General features: G+C 48.3%; 6 protein-coding genes and 1 non-coding gene across 8 annotated transcripts; 3 read left to right on the top strand and 4 right to left on the bottom strand.

Moving 5' to 3' along the window:
* The first annotated feature begins 2,442 nt into the window (after positions 1-2,442).
* On the top strand, positions 2,443-4,730 carry E1B28_005804 (uncharacterized protein). The gene is made up of 11 exons (XM_043150393.1): positions 2,443-2,590; positions 2,682-2,743; positions 2,800-2,872; positions 2,930-2,993; positions 3,054-3,229; positions 3,282-3,415; positions 3,477-3,511; positions 3,563-3,633; positions 3,692-3,757; positions 3,817-4,204; positions 4,276-4,730. The coding sequence occupies exons 3-11, from the start codon at positions 2,843-2,845 to the stop codon at positions 4,356-4,358; spliced, it is 1,047 nt and encodes a 348-aa protein (XP_043011480.1). The 5' UTR covers positions 2,443-2,590; positions 2,682-2,743; positions 2,800-2,842; the 3' UTR covers positions 4,359-4,730.
* Positions 4,731-4,827: 97 nt separating this feature from the next.
* Positions 4,828-4,908, bottom strand: E1B28_005805. Its single transcript has one exon. It is a non-coding gene; the product is annotated as a tRNA-Asp (tRNA).
* A 238-nt stretch (positions 4,909-5,146) lies between these two features.
* Positions 5,147-6,516, bottom strand: E1B28_005806 (uncharacterized protein; the record flags this gene model as incomplete). The annotated part of the gene is made up of 3 exons (XM_043150394.1): positions 5,147-5,890; positions 6,034-6,178; positions 6,236-6,516. 3 exons carry the CDS (start codon positions 6,514-6,516, stop codon positions 5,147-5,149), a joined length of 1,170 nt encoding a protein of 389 aa, XP_043011481.1.
* Positions 6,517-7,270: 754 nt separating this feature from the next.
* Positions 7,271-9,622, bottom strand: E1B28_005807 (uncharacterized protein). The gene is made up of 9 exons (XM_043150395.1): positions 9,553-9,622; positions 8,924-9,496; positions 8,715-8,870; positions 8,626-8,654; positions 8,390-8,550; positions 8,265-8,340; positions 7,663-8,206; positions 7,489-7,611; positions 7,271-7,432 (listed from the first exon to the last, which is right to left on the bottom strand). Exons 2-9 carry the CDS (start codon positions 9,283-9,285, stop codon positions 7,393-7,395), a joined length of 1,491 nt encoding a protein of 496 aa, XP_043011482.1. The 5' UTR covers positions 9,286-9,496; positions 9,553-9,622; the 3' UTR covers positions 7,271-7,392.
* A 49-nt stretch (positions 9,623-9,671) lies between these two features.
* On the top strand, positions 9,672-11,476 carry E1B28_005808 (uncharacterized protein). Of its 2 annotated transcripts, XM_043150396.1 has the most exons (7): positions 9,672-9,825; positions 9,874-9,908; positions 9,960-10,131; positions 10,193-10,336; positions 10,388-10,501; positions 10,559-10,663; positions 10,718-11,476. In XM_043150396.1, exons 2-7 carry the CDS (start codon positions 9,883-9,885, stop codon positions 11,072-11,074), a joined length of 918 nt encoding a protein of 305 aa, XP_043011483.1. In that variant the 5' UTR covers positions 9,672-9,825; positions 9,874-9,882; the 3' UTR covers positions 11,075-11,476. The 2 variants fall into 2 exon arrangements, with proteins under 2 accessions (XP_043011483.1, XP_043011484.1); XM_043150397.1 differs by having other exon boundaries at positions 9,672-10,336.
* Positions 11,477-11,498: 22 nt separating this feature from the next.
* E1B28_005809 (uncharacterized protein) lies at positions 11,499-14,194 on the top strand. The gene is made up of 3 exons (XM_043150398.1): positions 11,499-12,543; positions 12,594-12,706; positions 12,777-14,194. The coding sequence occupies exons 1-3, from the start codon at positions 11,681-11,683 to the stop codon at positions 13,616-13,618; spliced, it is 1,818 nt and encodes a 605-aa protein (XP_043011485.1). The 5' UTR covers positions 11,499-11,680; the 3' UTR covers positions 13,619-14,194.
* A 213-nt stretch (positions 14,195-14,407) lies between these two features.
* Positions 14,408-18,106, bottom strand: E1B28_005810 (uncharacterized protein; the record flags this gene model as incomplete). Its single annotated transcript, XM_043150399.1, has 15 exons — positions 17,880-18,106; positions 17,632-17,718; positions 17,396-17,565; positions 17,226-17,340; positions 16,548-17,122; positions 16,379-16,498; positions 16,299-16,324; positions 16,165-16,233; positions 15,903-15,949; positions 15,801-15,842; positions 15,216-15,745; positions 15,109-15,157; positions 14,981-15,045; positions 14,613-14,930; positions 14,408-14,535 (listed from the first exon to the last, which is right to left on the bottom strand). Exons 5-15 carry the CDS (start codon positions 16,960-16,962, stop codon positions 14,408-14,410), a joined length of 1,809 nt encoding a protein of 602 aa, XP_043011486.1. The 5' UTR covers positions 16,963-17,122; positions 17,226-17,340; positions 17,396-17,565; positions 17,632-17,718; positions 17,880-18,106.
* Between the last annotated feature and the right edge of the window lie 103 nt (positions 18,107-18,209).

The raw sequence follows: 18,209 nt of genomic DNA on the forward strand, positions 1-18,209 counted from the left end.
GCTCCGATCATCAGTCCCTCGACTCTGCAGAGTCACTGATCGGAACGTTGAATCACGTAACCTTGGTCGTACCAGAAGGAAGATCATACTTGGTGAATCTCTTCCGTTTTCGTGCCTCATTCAAGGATCAGTCATCGTCTCGGTTCAAGTGTCACAAGATTTCGCAAGCACTCCGTTCAGACCTAGTCTGGTGGTCGGAAAAACTTCGTCAAGAATTTGTGGGCACCACCATAACACGTCCACCTCCGCCTTGTGGGGTCTCACTTTATGTTGACGCTTCGACACAATGGGGCATAGGCCTCGTACTCGACGGCCGTTGGCTCGCATGGGAACTGAAACCTGGTTGGAAGTCTAACGGCCGTGACATTGGGTGGGCGGAGATGGTCGCCGTGGAGCTGGCGGTTCGGACTTTGATATCATCCCATCTCAGAGACTGTCACGTTGTGATTCGTTCTGACAACCAAGGTGTCATAGGTGCTCTGAAGGCGGGTCGTTCCAGAGGCTCGGAACAAAATATGATCCTGAGGAAGATAGTCGGCTTATTCCAGGAATATGGCCTATGGATCTCCCCTGTATATGTCCACACCTCCGAGAACGTCGCGGACGGTCCTTCGAGGGGCTCTTTACCTTCGCGACACTTACTTTACCCTCATCCTCCTGCGGTACCCCGTCACCTTAGACAATTTCTACACAATTCTGTTTCCTTTCAAGACATTAGACTTAGCGAATAGTTTATCACACCTTTCCCTTTGTCCTGCACTGTTTACGCTGTGATATAGTTTTATAACTTGCCCCAATAAGAGCTCAACAATGTCGGCTAAACTCGGATGCTGAGTCAGCTTCTGAAGGCTCCTACTTCTTTTGCAAGATGCGACGCTGTCTTCCATCCCTTCCTCTCTACTACCTTCTACACTGATACAATGGTTTTGTTCCGTCCCAATCTCCCATCTGCTAGACGCAAGAGCACTTCGTCCTCTCGTTCTTTCTCGCACTCTTCTCACCTTGAGACTCGCTCACTTCCATCGCTATCCTCTTCTCAGGGTGCCTCTCACTCTGCCTCAACTCGCAACGTCCTTGAACACGCTTTCTCGGACAACACCAGAGCCAGAATATGGGGTGCCGTTGAGCGCTTCAACTCATGGGCTCTGGATGCGGGCTACAATGAAGATGCCTGCTCACCTCCAAGCGAACACATCCTAGTGGGGTATGTCGCGGACACCATGGCAGGTCAGGTTGCGCTATCCACGGCAAAGTCACATCTACGGTACCTCAAGATCCATTGGGAACGGAAAGGCTGGAAATGGCAAGGCGCCCAGGAATTGGCTCTGTGTCTGAAGGCCGTCAAACGGATGGTGCCTCCCAGCTCTGTTAAGGACCGACGCGCCCCCGTATCCATAGAGATGCTGGACATGCTGAGTCAAGACCTGGAATTAGGCTATGGCGATGCAAAATCAAATGAACTCCACGTCGCTGTGTTTGCAGTGGCTCTATGCGCTTTCTGGGGCCAGCTGCGACTAGGCGAAATTCTCCCCAGCTCTTCCAAAGCCAACAACTATGACCATCTGACCCATCCCATCGTCAACGACCTTACTTGGCACGACGACAAACGCTCATACAAACTTTTCCTTCCTGTCACGAAAACTGAGGTCGTCAGAGGCGACACCGTTATCATCCCTCGCCAGGAAGGCGACCCCTTAGATCCGATCGATGCTCTTTACAACCACGTTAGCACTGTGCCGAAAAATTCGCTTCCACTTTTTTCATACTACGATCCAGCTATGAAACTACGCCGCTGTTTGACGGTTGAGACATTTCTGTCCGAATGCAACAAGGTCTGGTCCACACACGGTCTCGAACGATTCACTGGTCACTCCTTCCGCATCGGGGGAACTTGCTACTTTCTTCGGCAAAACGTAAATCCACACCTCGTAAAAGCTTCCGGCAGGTGGAAGTCGGATGCATTTTTCGCTTACTGGAGGGATACCGCCGCTATCTCTGCGAGCCATCTCGATGGCCTGGTATCAGCAGATGACAGACGAAGGTCTCTCTAGCCTCGGCTTCCGAGGTTCTGGGTGAGTCTCAGTTTCACGACGCGCTCGAGGCTTCCGAGTTCTGGGAAGTCGTTTCTTACACTTTCAACTCACCCGTCTCTCTTGCCCAACAGAAAACAACCTCTCCGTGTTTCCGTTTTCTGTCTGGCACGGGACCTTCGCCCCCAACACCTATCATAAGCAGCTTATACCAAGTTGTACATTCTCTAGCTAGCTATAGTCACGAAATACTAGATCTATGTAGGTCAATAGCACCTTGCCTCGAAAGCGGGTAAAACGTTAACTGTAGTTTATCGTGATACAAGTCGACTAGTACTAAGACGCACGGGCGCATTCTGCGCCGGTTAACTTCTGTTCGAGTTCTGGTTGATGCCTGTTACGGCGTTGACGATGTTTAGTGTAGCTTGAGTGTGGAGTCTGTCGCAGGTGTTCTTTATCGTGTTTCGTGCCTTCCTTCTAGGGCACCTTCCATCTCTTCGTACCAAGGTGCTTGAATTTCATAAACCATATCCCAAACCATAAACCATAGATCCATAACCGTATGTCCATCTCTTCCGTGGGTGGCGGTTCATCCGCCGTCGTCCCACGTTAACTGCACTTCATTCATTACCATTGAAAGTCATTCACTAGACTGCGCTCAGCACTCCTTGACACTCCCTCGTGGAGTCATCCCACCTCCATGTTCTGTGCAGGTTGGCTCAGTGGTGTTCTTTCCCTTCTTTAATACTCACAACGTTCTTCTGCAAAGTGGCAACCTACCTCTAAACCGATTTCGTTCTTTCCTGATTTCCATGCCGGGCTTTTCCACACTCCTAGGAAAAGTGCGTTTTTTTTCACGCTTTTCGAACCATAGCCAACTCCAAACTTCACATACACAGCTCATTATACATGGCCAGAAACTCGTGATTTATCCCGCCGCCTTTGAAACGCGGCAAGAAAGACGTGCGTTCGTTATCCTTTCTCCCCTAGTATTGTCAATCAACGGTTAATTTATTGTTGTAGTTACAGCTTACGAGTTTCCTTCAGACTTACCGCACGAAGATGTGGAATTGACGACATCGGATGGGTTAACATTAAAGTGTCTTCTGTTGCGTGCTGGACAGAGAAGTCGACTGAGTCTGCAATCGGAGCTCGGCATTGGTAATGACCTTGATACCGGTCATCATGGTCATTGGCAGGTGTGTCCTTTTGGCGTCATGAGAATCAAAATATTTAATTGTACAGTAACAGCTAGAGCCAGAAGGTCATCCTCGTGCGACTGTGATAATGTTTCACGGCAACGGTTATCATGTCTGGCACCATGCATTCAGTGGGGCAAGGTTCGTAGAACTTGGATGCGATGTTCTGCTAGTCAGCTACAGAGGGTACGTTACTCGTTAACAGTAGGGGTTCAAGGGTCCATCATGACTTGCTCTCTTGCCAAAGCTATGGTTTTTCAGACGGAACACCATCAGAGAAAGGTTTGGGCACAAGCATTTCTTGATGCAGAGGAACCTCACAGATCTACCCAGGCCTTCAAAGAGACTCTCAAGCTGCATTAGAATATGTCTTGGCTCACCCAGAACTAAACAAAAGACCTATAGTACGCCCCTTTCGATTTCCGATATGACAAAGCCATCTCGACTAATTCCATCCCTTAGATTGTTCACGGCCATTCTCTTGGAGGCGCCGTGTCAATTGACCTTGTCCGACGCAATCCTGACAACGTGAATTTTATCCTTTTCATCAACGTTATATTGAGTTTGACCCAACCGACTTGTCTTAGACCCACGCCCTCATAATTGAGAACACTTTTATCTCCATACCAGCGGTCGCAAAGGACCTTCCTGGTATACGCCACCTCACCTTTGCAATAAACCAAACATGGGAATCGCAACATAGAATCGCCACCATACCAAGATCAATACCTATTCTTATGTTCTCTGGGACGGATGATGAAGTAGTCCCGCCGTCCCACATGAAGAAGCTATGGGAGATTTCGAGAACGAGGCGGAGAAGTCAAGAAGAGAAGCATTCGTCGATCTCCTGCTTTGGGAACAAGGCCTTTTCCTCGGGGAAGGAGGGCGACGAAGACGACTATGGTGTCGGCGAAACAGGCGACAGAGATAATACTGAATTCGATGTTTATAAAATTATTCGCGATGGCACTCATGGTGAGTTGAGGGAGGTTTCTCTGAATATCAAAAACTTGATTCCTCACAAATCCTTTTGTGCAAATTTGCAGCTGATACGTGGGCTAGACCTGGCTACTGGTCTACTATCAACGAATTCCTGTCGAGTCTCGCAAAATTGAACTCTTCAAGTTGATTTCGTTGCATACCAAATCTTTAATTACCCACTGTTCAATATTAACGCCATTGAACAGTAGAGGCGACGGGATATCCTGAATCTTGATCATATACCCAGTTTGATGACTATCCTTCGCTACACAATACAACGTAATATTCGCGGATTTACGAATTTCATAGAACTGATCCGTTGCCTTGCCATGTTGTGTCCCGCATTTCCGCACGCCATGTTACATACTTCCGTTTAGCTGAGGCTACTCAAGTCTCCTTAGATCTCCTGGTCAGCTTGGAGCACCGTTACGAATATCGTTCTGTGCGCGTAGTACGACCTCAAATCCCTAGTACATTGTGGTCCACGATCGCATCTACATTTATTGAGGCTAGCTGAAGGCACGTCACTACCTTTGAACCGACAAAGGTCTTTTCTTATGGTTCTCTCCCACTAGAGTCCAATTAGATGAACCAAAAAAGCAGGCCAGTATGTAAAGCTCCCTGGCTGGGAGTCGAACCCAGCTTTCGCGCGAGGACTAGATGACAGGCGCGTGTACTAACCGATATACTACCAGGGATATATACTACCTCTCAGTTGGCAGTTATGTTGCCATTCTTGAATTTCAAACGATAGTCGAATATTGTCGAAATAGCCATTCGAATTCAGTTATCAACCCCCCTAATATTACAAATACAAGGACTACATGTTGAAGGATCAGGAGAAAAAACAGGGGTGAAATCATAATCAGACTCTCCACAAATACCCAGGATACAGCTTCTCTCGTCCCAGTCGAATGGAGGTTCTAGAGTCTCTGATTAACAGGTTGCTCTCCGGCTCGATTTTGGACCTCGCGAGGTGCCCAACCCAACCCAGTCAAACATCTTCTCTCTCGACTCTCGCGATACCGCTCCAGCACCTGCATACTCACGATACTTTCTTGCAACATTCCTTCTGTACTCCCGAATCCTTGCCCGATAATCGCTAAGGCTACCCCCGCGGAGGGTATACAACTGAGCCATGTCTCCTTCATGGGCGCCATTCTGCTGACCGTGTCGATGAACATCGCCATGCACGATCCGCCAGCGGTCGAAACGAGAGCACAAGCGATGGTAGTAATGTTGTGCTGCGTCTGTTGCTGGATGAGGATGAACATGGCCGGGCGGTACGACGACAGGATGATGGATAGCGGCGAGGGCCTTACGCGTTGAGGAAGGTGTGGGGGATCTCTTCTCGTCGGTGGCATTGTAGACCTTCAGGTTCACCTCAACAGTGTTGATCCTTCGTTCGCTCAATCTCGCGTCTTTGGCTTCCTTTGCTCTTCTCGCAAACCCTTTGATGCAACCGACAAACCAAATAATGTGTAGCGGTAGTGCGCCCAGCAGAATGCCGCTGACCGCAAATGAATCTCCAGTAGCGTGTTTACGGACGTCAGGAAGAGCGTAAGAGATGACGAGAACGATGTTGAAGAGTATCCTGGTGAGGAAGAATACAACAGCAAAAAGGACATTGGAACGCGTCTTGGGAGCGAGGATAAAGACCCCTAGAATAAATGTGGGCAACTGTGGGATGGTCAGACCTCGAATCGAGGTGCGAGGGGAGAGGGGAAAACAAAAGGCTGGGTTTGGGATAAAAGTTTGGGAGTAAGAAAATGCTATATTCTGATCAAGAGAAAGGGATTGAACTCAAAAAAGAAGAGACTGACCTCCATGAAAGCAGCGAGACAGAAAATATGGGGCCGCCTTTGTCTGATGGCAAATTCAACAATGCCCACATAGGCGATATGATGCATCCACCCTGTTAATAAGTTGATACGGCCTCTGTAGTAAAAAATCCCTGCTGTTAGATCGCTGTCAGGCCAGATTAGTTGCCAGAGGTCTGGTGGTGATAGAGACCGCGAAGCTCACGCAAGCAAGTAACTTTGGAAGAATCTGTTTGCAACGAATGCTAGCATTGAACGGGCCCTGACCCCCTTGACCCCTTCTCCTGCCATCTGCCAGCTAAATTGCGAATTCAAACTCTCCAAAACAAAGTCCCACAGGAAAGGTAAACTACAGAGGGTCATAATCGCACTAGCTATGGTAGTGATGATCCATGAATTCTGATTCTCGACAGTATACCGAAATGTTAACAGTTGGTGAAGAGCGATGAGAAGAATGAAGGAGGTGAAGACGAGGCAGAGGTCCATGGTTGTGAAAGACAGAGAAAAACGGAACATGATGGGGAATAATGATGTGCAAAGGAGCGGTGAGGTGGGAGGTTCTATTCTGAAGAAGAGCCCAGGGAGAGCTTCGGGTAAAGCTCTAACTGCTTTATTGACTCTTGGTGGGCAGGTCTCGAGGGCACGTTCGTTTTTGGGTCTCGTCTAGCATTCGCCAAACCGGAAATAAGCTACAGCTTGTATCAATCAGGATCTAGGCAGAGACGGTGGCAATCGCAGAACTGTCGAGATGAACATGTTTCCATTGGTTCAAACCATCGTCTCAAGAACGTGTGCGGGTTTGTGGTCCACGGTAACTTGCATTTTCAGAGAATAAACGTAGCTAGAAGCCATCTTCGAGTCAAGTGACTTTGCAACCCAAGTTTTCGTTGCGACTCCGTAGTGATTTTGACAAGGAAATACGGGATGGTGCGTGAAGATAGGCTAAGTATCAACCCGAACGTCGAAGTAGCTGTATTCAGCTTTGATTCAGATTGAACTCGATTCCACTCACCTCCAATCAGGCGTACATTTTTGTTTCAACTTTTGATATTTGATTCAGGCTTCAGCACGTTCGAAGCGGTCCCTCGTTTTTCCATCGATCAGTGTCAGCGTTCTGGAAGATTTCAAAGTCCGAGGCGGCCCGAATCGAACGAGGTCGAACGTGCCTGGCTCGACGCACGAATACCATTTAGCTGGCGGACTAGGAATGTCCTCAGGCTCAGTCGATGCCAGTTACTTGGTGGGGATGATGTAGAACTTGACAGCGTTTTTTGACATTGTACACACCCCATGATTCCCATGAAATAGATACAGCACTGTCAGAATCTTGTGCATCGACTCTCTTTCTATGTAGTAATTCGATCAAAGGCCCGAAGGGCCATCGCTAAACTTCACATTGAAACTAAAGGGCCGAAATCTTAATACCCCATCAGAAGTGAGGAACATTTTTTTGCACACCTTGTGGGATCGTACTTGGCATAGATTCTCTTCAGAAATTCATATTGGCCATACGTCTTGAACACTTCTTGCTCCTTGTCACACTCGTTTATATACAAGGGTAACCCAGGTGTTGGTGGGAAACTGGAAGAAAGGAAGGTAAGCTCCGAACGAGGATCTGAATAGAAAACCTGCTTTCGAAACCATTGCCGTCGTGCATTGTTGAGTAGTGCTAACTCCCGACTAGTTGCTCCAGGGTTAACGGAAACCTGGTATTGGACGGCATTGTACCCCCCCAGCGGTGGATCAAACGCATTCCCTCCTCGCTTCCGACCGGCGTAAATTTGTTCATCCAGAACAGGAGTGAAAGCCACAAGAGTTGTGTTGAGTATATCCTTGAACTGTTCGGTGATTCTGCGTTGGAATTGCACAGCTTCTAAATATCGCTGTATCGGGTCATCACTGGCAAATGCCGAGGCACCGAACAGCTGTCCTTGCCCTAGTTGTGCCGGGCCTTCATCTAACATATGAGCAACGTCAATATATGATAGTGGTGTTAGGGACGAGGATAATCTCGGAAGTGATAGGAACTGAGAGAATGACGCGTTAAAGAGCCTTTCTGTCTTTTCTGCGGAATACACAGTGTCCTTGCCACCGTCGTAAAACAGGAAGGTGAAAGGTAGACTTGTAACATTTTGTGTTTCCGGGGAGACTATATTGGCAACAGAAGTAAGCATCGCTGTGACGCAAAAAAGTTTTAGACATCCGAGTGAGTAAAAAGATGGGGAAAGACAGACCGGCATTTGAATCTCTATTCTCTCGTACGAAATTAGCTGTGGCCCTCAAGAAACCTTCCGTAGCTGAATCCGAATACTGGCAAGGGTCAGCGTTAGTCTAACGAAAAGATAAATCGGTTTCAGACCGAAATCATCCCACCAAACCACCATTTATCTTGCCTTCGTCCAGTATGAATAGCGGTGACTTCATACCGAGTAACAACCCCAAATCTATTCGCACCTCCTTTCAAAGCTTTGAATAAGTCCCTGTACTCATTATTCACCGTAGCCGTGACGAGTCGTCCATCTACGAGAACGACATCAAGTTCGACAAATAAGTCGGCGCCAAATCCGTGTTTTGGAGAAAGGAAACTTAGCCCACCCCCGAGAAGGAGACCAGTACCGACGCCACTGTAACAGTTTATACAAACACATTGTAAAAATGAAAGCTGAGAGGATCGCGTTACTCACCTCACACGTCCCCCTACGGGGGCAACGCCAAAACGTTCCAGACCGTCAGCGGCGTCTCCCCAGCGAACTCCCGGGAGCACAGTTATCGTGTCCCGTTTGGGATCATAAGACATATTATTCATGAATGTAAACATTATCAATATCCCATTCTGGACACTAACAAACCTATTGACCTCATTTTTCACACTGGCACGAACAAGATCACACACCTGTTCCACCCTTTCATAGCGCTATGTCCTCCAGCCTGAACGGCATACCGAACTCGATGTTCGTAAATCGTTTTCATGGCCGCTTGGACATGAGATGCGTCTCGTGGAAATACGATACATGCAGGCATGAATTCGGTGTTGAACACATTCCAAGCCGAGTGGGTGGCGTTGGTGTATTGAGGATGGCCAGGGAGAGTGACGATTCGGTGGCTTAGATTCTGCTGAAGAAATCGACAAGCAAGGGACGCGTCTACCTCCCCTAAACTGGGGGTTGGAGGAATCTGTGCAGTCACAGCAATGAATGGAGACCAGGGGAGGAGAGTAACAAGTAGCCAAAAGGTTAACGATATTTCTGAGCGCATTCCATGCAACTTGAGAGTTGAGAAAGGAAAAGAAGTACTCGATTATGGGTGATCGTCCCTTCGTATATGTAGGTAGAGATCTAGAGCCAGAATGCCGACAAGATGTGAAGTCGATGAATTCATCGGATGACAGAGAACATGCTTGGCCTTCGCGGGACGTTGCTGAAGTCGCCGAGATATCAGCGCTTCAGCTGTCCCCAGTTCGGCTATTCTGAGGTAAGTAGGGGAAGTTGAGAAAACAACGTAGAGACCACACGAGGTACTTACTTTCTGATTCTTTCCATGTCACCGATAGATAGATTACACGGCGTGGTCCCCACCGCGTTTCGGAGTTTTCCGTACGCCCCATTTTACGTTATTGATATTTAGCGCCAAACAAACCATAGTGGTCTTCCAAACCAACCAGAGGTTCTCGCAAGCGTATGGGATTTGGGTTCCTTCTCCCCATTTCGAAATTGAGCGCTTCCATCGCAACTGTCATTGCGGACGACTTGAACTCGTCGAATCATCGTGTCTCGAATGCCATGCGCTCGCCTCGAGGTCTATTATATATCCTCGACTGTGGACTTGGGCTAATCGACTTTGAAGATATAAAGGATGGTTGCCCTACAGAAAGGATTCATGTACGTTTTTTTCCGCTACAGATTTCAGACTGAGCACAATCCTTTAAATAGCCCAACGGACATCCTATCACCAGGGGCTATATATAATGGTGGCTATCCAAGTGCCAAAGAAGTCCGTCTTCGCATTGCAAATGGAGGCGCTGGTCAATCTGGTCTGGTCGAAGCTTTTGCAAATGCTTATATCCAGTTTTCTGTCGAGACAAAGGGAGTCAAGCCATTCCTGGTGTGTTTTGCCAGTGATTCTCAGTGGTCGCTCAGTTCAATCGTTCCCTTCACTTCTTCAGGTTGCGTGGTACCTAGGTGACACTACTCAAAGCCTCCAATATCTCGCCTCTAAGTTCGTGGATGTCGCCTTGACCTACAATGCGGCAGCAGAAAAGCACTGTGTAGACAGCGGGGCAGCCAGTCAACGAGAACTTGTCTTTCTGGTGAGCTTGAAACAAAATAGGTTCGCACACTGCACTACACCGACCTTTCAGGACCATTTCTATCTTGTTGGACCGAAGCCTAATCCTGCCGAGCTGTCTACATCCAACGACAGCGTCACTGATATGTTCAACAAGATCGTAGCGTCTGGTAATGAAGATACCCTTGTATGTTACTACTTCCGACTATAGATTCCTTGGCCGCCTCAAACGGATCAATTTCAGCGCCCTCCTAACCCGAGCATTCGTCCTCCGACAAGATTTCTTTCCCGGTTCGATAAGAGTGCTACCAATATTAAAGAATCCGAGTTGTTCGTCAAGATCGGCCAGGCAAGTCTACAATAACTACCCGCCCCTCCCTCTATTGACTGACTGCATCCCTAGGTCCCTTGGGCGTATGCGTATTCCACCTGGTACCACCAATACGCGCGCTTTCCTCTGCAGGCACTCGAAGCCGCTTCTTATTTGGCAGAATACACCCTCACCGATCGTGGGACATGGCTATCATCACCGTCCAGTGTCACGAGCAACCTGGTCATTTACAAAGGTGCGGAATCTACGGAAGACGAGGCAGTTCTCCTCAATCCTTGCTCGGCACTTTCTGCACCTGATACCGCGAACAAGGAGATGGCAGAAGACTTCATGAACTGGGTGGTCAGAGATGACGGGGGACAACAGGTTGTGAAGGACTTCAAGAAGAATGGAGAGCGCCTTTACAGTCCTAGACCGAAGAAGCAGTAGTGGTACGCATAACTTAGATAGTTATCATGTGGCATTACTGTCCTGGAGGACTGGGTCTCTTTTCGGTCACAAAGAGGTCAGACCCAGCGCAGACGTACTATCCGACATCCTTTCGGTGTTCACAACAGCGGTTTCTCTTTCATCATCAGACCAGGAGCAAGGATCTTCCTGGTATATGATTCGGTACAATGCTTCCACCTGGAAGTTGAAGGAATCTATAATGACTTTAGAATAACGAATCATGTTCAGTGCTTTTCGCGATCCCTTTTCATATTCCGACCGCTCGTTGGACTTTTCCATGTCATGCGGACCGGTCCTACCTAATTCCGCATCTTGATGGAAATTGAGACCAGCACTTGACAAGCAGAATTGAGGCGATGTGTTGTCCGAGCTACCTCGGCGGGATATAAGGGCTTTGAGTGCCCTTTATTGTCGCTCAGAAAACCTTTTTTGTCCAGTGCCGGTGCCTGTGGCCCTGGCCAGTTTGTTGATTACCTCACCCGTGAAAACAAGTTCTCTCATCAACCATCAACTTTCATCGCGACGCCCATTCCCATTGGCCTCTCATCTCTTTCTTCTCGACGTCAGCTGTATTTACAGATCTCCATGGACCCTCATTCACATGTTGGGAACGACAGCCCTCCAACACGGACAACCCTTTTGGGCTCTTTCCTTCGCTCGGGACGGCCACGAAATTCATCTCAATCTCATACAGACCAACAGAGGGAACTATCACCTTCACCACCAACACAGAACGCTCCCGCATCTCCAGGAGCGCAAGCCGCTATAGCCGCAGGCGTAAATTACGGACACAGACTCCCATCATCATCATCGAATCAGGCCGGGTCATTAGGTTTATCGCAAATGCTCAGAAGAAGGCGTTCTGCAGGTGCAATCAATCCCAACAGTGGCAACACCAATGCCAACGTGCCACCATCGATAGCAGCCAATTCTTCTACCCATAATCGCACTCAGAACGCTTCCGGTTCACATCCGCCGCCACTGCCACCTACTTCACCTGGAACATTCCGTGTTCGCCTCGTACCACACCTAGAATCCCGACGATCTCTCAAATTTGACGCAATAACCCGCGACTTGAAACCAACTGACGCAGCACTTCGCATTGGTCGCTTCACCGATCGCTCCGGGTTGGGATTATCGGCTGTCAATGCTCTTGGCTCAAATAAACTCGCCTTTAAATCCAAAGTTGTCTCTAGAGCGCATGCAGAAATTAGTGTTGACGCTGGTGGCAAATTCTGGATTAAAGACACCAAAAGTAGTTCTGGTACTTTCCTGAACCACATGCGATTGAGCCCAGCGAATACGGAGAGCCGCTTGCATCAAATGAGAGACGGCGACATCCTACAGCTGGGTGTCGACTACCAGGGAGGAACAGAAGATATATACAAGAGTGTTAAGATCAGAATAGAACTCGGGAGAGAATGGCAGGCGAGTGCTAATGCGTTCAAGTGCGTGTTCACTTTTCTTTTGCCTTCAAGTCTTGCTCACCTGTGTTTAGTACTACCGCTATAAAGAATCTTAAGACATTAGCAGTTAATGTGACTGCCGGTACTCGCACAGTGTCCGGCCCGAAGGCTTCTTCCAAATCTGCATTTCCTGATTGCTGTATATGTGCGTACTCATTCTCCAATGGAATAATTCAAATCTCGCTGACATGAAATGGTTATTCTCCTTTTTCTAGGTCTGTTTGGGGTCACCATCCGCCAAGCTTTGTTCATAGCCCCATGCTCCCACACATTCCATTATAAATGCATCCGCCCTCTACTAGAAAGTCACCACCCAGCGTTTTCATGCCCACTTTGCCGAACATTCGCAGATCTCGAAGAAGATGTAGAAGTGGAGATTGAGTACGAGGAGGAAGCCGAAGCTGATTTGGAAGTTGTTGAAGAGGCCGCAGCTAGTGCCTACCATGGAGCATCGGGGACCAACAATGCTCTCAATGGCACTGTCAACGGACATGGTGACGATGACGGCGAAGACTCCGCCGTGGAGGAGGTTGCTGCTGCTCTACGATCGGCCCCATCCCCTCAGGTAGCTGCGGAACGTGAACGTGAACGGGAGCGAGACAGAGAAGCAGGCGCTGAAACCGAAGTTGAATCGGACATAGTTGGAGCAGGCGATAGTGCGGGTAGAACTAGACGATCACGCAACTCAAGGCGGCAACAACCACGAGCTATGAGCTTGATGGATGAAGGGGAGGAAGCTCACTCTGGTCCCGGAGAACCCGTGCTTCCACCCGGTGGCCCTTCGGAGGAAGAGCTGGAACTTCTAGATGACAGTCCGGACGAGAACGGTAGAGTATCGATTGGACCTAGCGTCGGGGCCGATGCGATTATGGTCGATGCGTCCATCCGTGCTGGAAGTAGTGAGAGAGGGTTTGATGCCACACCCGATCCGGACGATGACGATATGGTCCTTGTCGATGCCAGTGCAAGCAATGGACGCCCGTTGAGCAGTGGCATGATTGGTATTGAAGGTGGAAATGAGGATGGTGTCGGAGGTGGAGGGAAGAGGAAGCGGTGAATCGTGACTGAACAAATTCTTTCGTCTGTTCAGCTCCTTGCCATTCAAGGTTATTCATCGTTACTTTCTGTTCCTCCCAATCGTACGACATCATTGCGCCCCCTGTCCCCGACGATATCTCTTCCGTCTGTTGAAACTTTATCTATGTGTGTTATTCAATCTTTTCCCTTTGCGTCTTAACGTGTCGTATCACCGAATTGTTGTCGCCCGTTCATTTCCTCTATCCTGTTATTTGCGAACCTCATTACCAATCCCCCCTGTGCTACACACATGACTCATTTAATATTTTCCCTTCGTTACCTGATCTTCAACGCTCCTCCCGCACTTAATTTGTACATTTGATCGTTCTTCTCCCACTCGCCGCCATTCTATTCAAATCCTCGTGAATGTGCGGTCAATCCGTTCTCGTTACGCTTGGTATTCAGCTCGCAGACTGTGCCGTTGAATAAATACCTCCTCTACCTCCTAATATTGTATAGAGGAGAATTGGGAGTCTCAGTCCTTTCTGCGTGCCTGCCACCCTTACACCTAATAGACCCTAAAGTTGTTGAATAAGTAAAGCCTGGGTTCCTGGCCTTTTGTCATATAGTGAGTGCCTCAAGAACCAGTTCAGGCGATGAACGATGCTGGTCCGTCTTCTTGTTTTGTTTCGTTTCCTCTGAACCCTGCACACAATACCGTTTCTATGAGAGTAACTTTGAGGTTTAAGGAAGTGCCACCGTGGTCCAGACTGGGGGCACGGAGTTTGGAAACAAACACCGAATCTCATTCATTTGAGAAAGAACAGCATCACGCATACCCAAAGGTTTCTACGTGTAAGGTAACGCTCACACCACCTCTGAGAACTCTATGAGGGCCCGCGACGGAGAAAGAAAGACCTTTCCGTACGGCATTCGCGATGGATTGAGATCCACAAACTACCAAAATTGATCAATTTAGCAGGTCCTCAAAGATGGCTGCTGTTTCTAGCGCCACGAGAGCGTTAAGAACTCACCGGCGACACCCATATGTCCATCTCCCGCAAGCTCCGCCTGTTCTTGAAGATAGGCAGATAAATCTGGCCTGCCATTGAATGTTCTGACAACACCCAGAGCCAGGAGACTCGAAGTAGAATTGTTCAGATCTTGAGAAAGGTCTTTCTTTGACGATGAAAGAGAGGACTCGTCCGGAGTGGCTGTTCCGCCAGAATTTGAAGTCAGTGACGGCATCTCTGCGTTGAACCTAGTTATGAAGATGTCGATAACTATCTCAAGGCCTGACGGCGCCAGTAGAAGAGCATTGTACAACGGCTCAGAAATCCATTGCAAGTCGTCTATGTTGAGTGTCAGAGGTCCTTCAAGGTGAATCAGGACATTGTCTGACCTGAGCTGCGGATGCACCATAAAAAGATAACCCGTCTGCAGCGGCTTTTCCCCTTACGGACTTGCCTGTTGAGGATCAACCATATTGATCGGTAAGGCATTCAGGTGGCAAAGGCATCGAGTACTCACTCAATAGTGTTCAAAAACAGCGGAACGGTAAAAGACACCCCAGAACCACCTACATCCCAAAGTTAGAAAAAACGTCCGTGGCACATTCAAGGCTATAGCACTCTTACCTGCAACCAAGACGGATGTATCGTAGGATATAACGTCAGGAGATGATCCATACGGTCCGTCAACATATATTCTGATTGTGTCCGTCTCCGACGCTCGTTCCGCAAGTCGTCTTGTCAGTCCCTCGCGTACGTTCACCAGGAAAACGAGCTCCTTCCAAAATGACAGAGGGGAAGCGGTAACCTCCGAATCCTTCGCTTCATGTTTGGAACTGGAGTCTGTGATCAACGAACTCGCCGCCAGTTTACTGTACTCAAGTCCAGAGTCATAACTCGCGATAGTGAACGGGTGCGCCTCGAATGGAAGGGCGGAGACGCTGGGAATGACCAGGAACGCTGTCTGACCTGGAGACCAGCGAAAGTGGGGTGGACGCTTGACCGTGAGACGGACAAGTTTCGCAGAGATCAGCTCTACACTAGCGTCTAGCACTTCTGTGCGCGCTTCAAAACCGTTGAAAACCAGCAGTCGAATGACTCGTGTCAAACGGTCTAAACCCCAGACCACGAAGGAAGGCCATACATACGCATCGAAACTATAAAATTGCCATCAGCTTATTCTTAGCTTCAGCGGATGACAATCAAACCCACTGGAAAGCCCGCGTGTGAAGGTACGCCCCGATGAGAAGAATCCTGAAAAATTGTATGAGTGAGCAGGTCCTATAAGAGAAGGCAAGGATAAACTTGCAATACCAGTACAGCGTGACTGTATAAAGATAATTCATATGCATTCCTTCTGACTGGACGCATAGTAACGATGCAGACAAGTAGGAAGGAGGAGCCGGCCATCAAGCCCATGTGCATCCAGTTCTCCATAAGAAAGTGGCTTATTCTAGGGGGAGGACAGATCAAAACTGCCTGTCTCAGCGTCTTTGAAGATGAGAGCACGAACCCAATGTGTAACTGGCATACCCGTTAATAGAATGAATGAACCGTGCAGTCAAATCGCACATACCTTCGACCCAACATGTACACACAATAGCACAAAGACGACACGAGCAGCCATGCGGTGAAGATAGTTAAGCTAAATGAACATTGTCTTAGATTTGTGATTGACTGAGTTGGACATTCGGGACTGAGACGCGCTACCTTTTCAAAGCTGATCCCAGTGATGACTGGTATATAATATCCTCAGCGAAAAGCTCTGAGGATACGAAGAAGGCACCTACGAGAGAACACACTATTCTTGGTCCCCAAGGCCGTGATCAGTGGTAGCTGACTTGCAACGAGAGCACCACAGCGATTGCTCCAGTAGTTAGGGTCCAGCTTTATCCCAGATAAATTGGTGGCTACTTTATGTTTTAGTAATTTTACTTAGAAAGAACGCAAAAAGCTCACTGTTGACGAAGGCCCAAGTGAATAGCACGACGATGTACAGGAGCGTCAATGCCACCTCTGCCAGATTCAGGGAATATCCTCCGACCATGAACACGAGGCGAAAGGCGAGGATACGGTAGAAATTCATTATTGCAGATGGTAGTCGTCTCCATCGAATGACTGTTTTGTAGTATAAAGTGTCGATCTCTTGGTCAGGCTTCAGCTGAGCGGAGCCATACTTTCGAACTTTCTTAAAAGCCCATGACAAGCCTCGACAAACAAGAAGGAAGCAGACGAAAGAGGCGAGAAAATACCACACTTCCTTGGGATATTCTTCTGTACGAGCAATACGCCTGCTTCGATCAGGAGCAGGGCTCGCCGCGAGGACAGAGAAATCGCTAGCGAAAGGAGTAGACTTTTCTGCAGGAGAAGACATTCCGCAGCCAGTGAGGGTAAGTCCTACTTGTCGAGTTTAAGTAGGAAAAGACACCAGGCATTGTGCGGCGGAATTGAGGTCAACCATTTTCAGCAACGACCTGACCGGAATGCCGATGCATTTTTTCAGATAAATAGCCATTCGGATCTTCGTAGGTGTGCTGTCGTACAGTGTCATATTGTGAAGAGTAGTCATATGATAAGATACCGAATAGGTACACAAAATATCAGCCATCCTCCGCGTCAGTAACAATATGAACTGACCTATTCTTTTCCTCCTGAAAGGCGTGAGACACCGATGCGCGTGTATTGTAAGACGCAGCCCTGTGTGGTTAGCATACGAGGAAGTAATAACGACAATTATAGCTTGATTCCGTTCCTGAAAGTTTATTCCGAAGTCAAACGTCGCCCAGAACCAGAGAAAGCTGACTTACGAGCCACGTCATAAGCGCACACTGAAAGTGCAATGAGCCAGATATGTCCTCCGAACTCATCATGGTTACTAATTCAAACGCTTTGCGATGACCGAGCTTTACCCTCTTTTCTCTGAGTCTTTCCCCATTTGATACCCTGAACTTGCGTAGGGATGCCACCGACTGTAGCTCTATGAAGGAGAATTGTCTTTCGTTGTCAAGAGTCTGGTCGAAGAGATAGAGCTAAACGTCCTCGCCTTCTATGAACCAATGACAAGCCTAGTAACTGTTGACCCTCCTGATTGTCAAGAAAAATCTGTTCCTTCGACTATGTCTATAGGCGTCTGCGCCAAGTGTTGTATTTGAGGACGTCAGATCTGGAGGGAAAAAAAGTACAAAAGAGGGAGCGATTGAGTGTTCAAATATGTCCATGGACGGTCTTCGGTTCGTTCACGGAAAGACAGGATGGATGTCGGGAATAGATAAGGATTAGTTCAGGACTTACTTTTGGATTGAAATGATTTTTTTATATCGCGCTCAGCAGTTTTGGGGTATTGCACTTTCCGCGAGGCTTGCCGACATGGGTCCGACCTCTGTTGGCACCCGCTGGAGTTGCCTCACTTGAACGAACGCCGCCCGTGGAATGTTGGAGAGATAACGAAAATGTAAGCCGGATGCTTCAGGTGCTCTCCCATGATGCAGATGAAAATTCCAACTGGAATTCGAGGGTATTAGTAGACCTTTCGTCATTTCAGGATATGAGTTGTACGTGGGATTTCTACGGGGATGGGCCAGTCGATTGGGCGTTAACGCGTTAACGCGTTACTTAACGGCG

Source organism: Marasmius oreades, chromosome 3 (assembly GCF_018924745.1).
Source record: "Marasmius oreades isolate 03SP1 chromosome 3, whole genome shotgun sequence".
NCBI classification, from domain to species: Eukaryota; Fungi; Basidiomycota; class Agaricomycetes; order Agaricales; family Marasmiaceae; genus Marasmius; species Marasmius oreades.

Bases quoted from the DNA above. Each gene is read 5' to 3' on its own strand.
- E1B28_005804 (XM_043150393.1), top strand. From the start codon at position 2,843: ATGCCGGGCTTTTCCACACTCCTAGGAAAA. The intron at 3,230-3,281 runs GTGTGTCCTTTT...GTACAGTAACAG, and splicing joins GTCATCATGGTCATTGGCAG to CTAGAGCCAGAAGGTCATCC. The intron at 3,634-3,691 runs GTACGCCCCTTT...TCCATCCCTTAG, and splicing joins AACTAAACAAAAGACCTATA to ATTGTTCACGGCCATTCTCT.
- E1B28_005809 (XM_043150398.1), top strand. From the start codon at position 11,681: ATGGACCCTCATTCACATGTTGGGAACGACAGCCCTCCAACACGGACA. The intron at 12,544-12,593 runs GTGCGTGTTCAC...ACCTGTGTTTAG, and splicing joins GCGAGTGCTAATGCGTTCAA to TACTACCGCTATAAAGAATC. The intron at 12,707-12,776 runs GTGCGTACTCAT...TCCTTTTTCTAG, and splicing joins ATTTCCTGATTGCTGTATAT to GTCTGTTTGGGGTCACCATC.
- E1B28_005807 (XM_043150395.1), bottom strand. From the start codon at position 9,285: ATGCGCTCAGAAATATCGTTAACCTTTTGGCTACTTGTTACTCTCCTC. The intron at 8,871-8,923 runs GTGTGTGATCTT...TAGGTTTGTTAG, and splicing joins GCTATGAAAGGGTGGAACAG to TGTCCAGAATGGGATATTGA. The intron at 7,612-7,662 runs GCAGGTTTTCTA...CCTTTCTTCCAG, and splicing joins CGACGGCAATGGTTTCGAAA to TTTCCCACCAACACCTGGGT.
- E1B28_005808 (XM_043150397.1), top strand. From the start codon at position 9,995: ATGGTGGCTATCCAAGTGCCAAAGAAGTCCGTCTTCGCATTGCAAATG. The intron at 10,337-10,387 runs GTGAGCTTGAAA...CCGACCTTTCAG, and splicing joins AACGAGAACTTGTCTTTCTG to GACCATTTCTATCTTGTTGG. The intron at 10,502-10,558 runs GTATGTTACTAC...GATCAATTTCAG, and splicing joins CTGGTAATGAAGATACCCTT to CGCCCTCCTAACCCGAGCAT.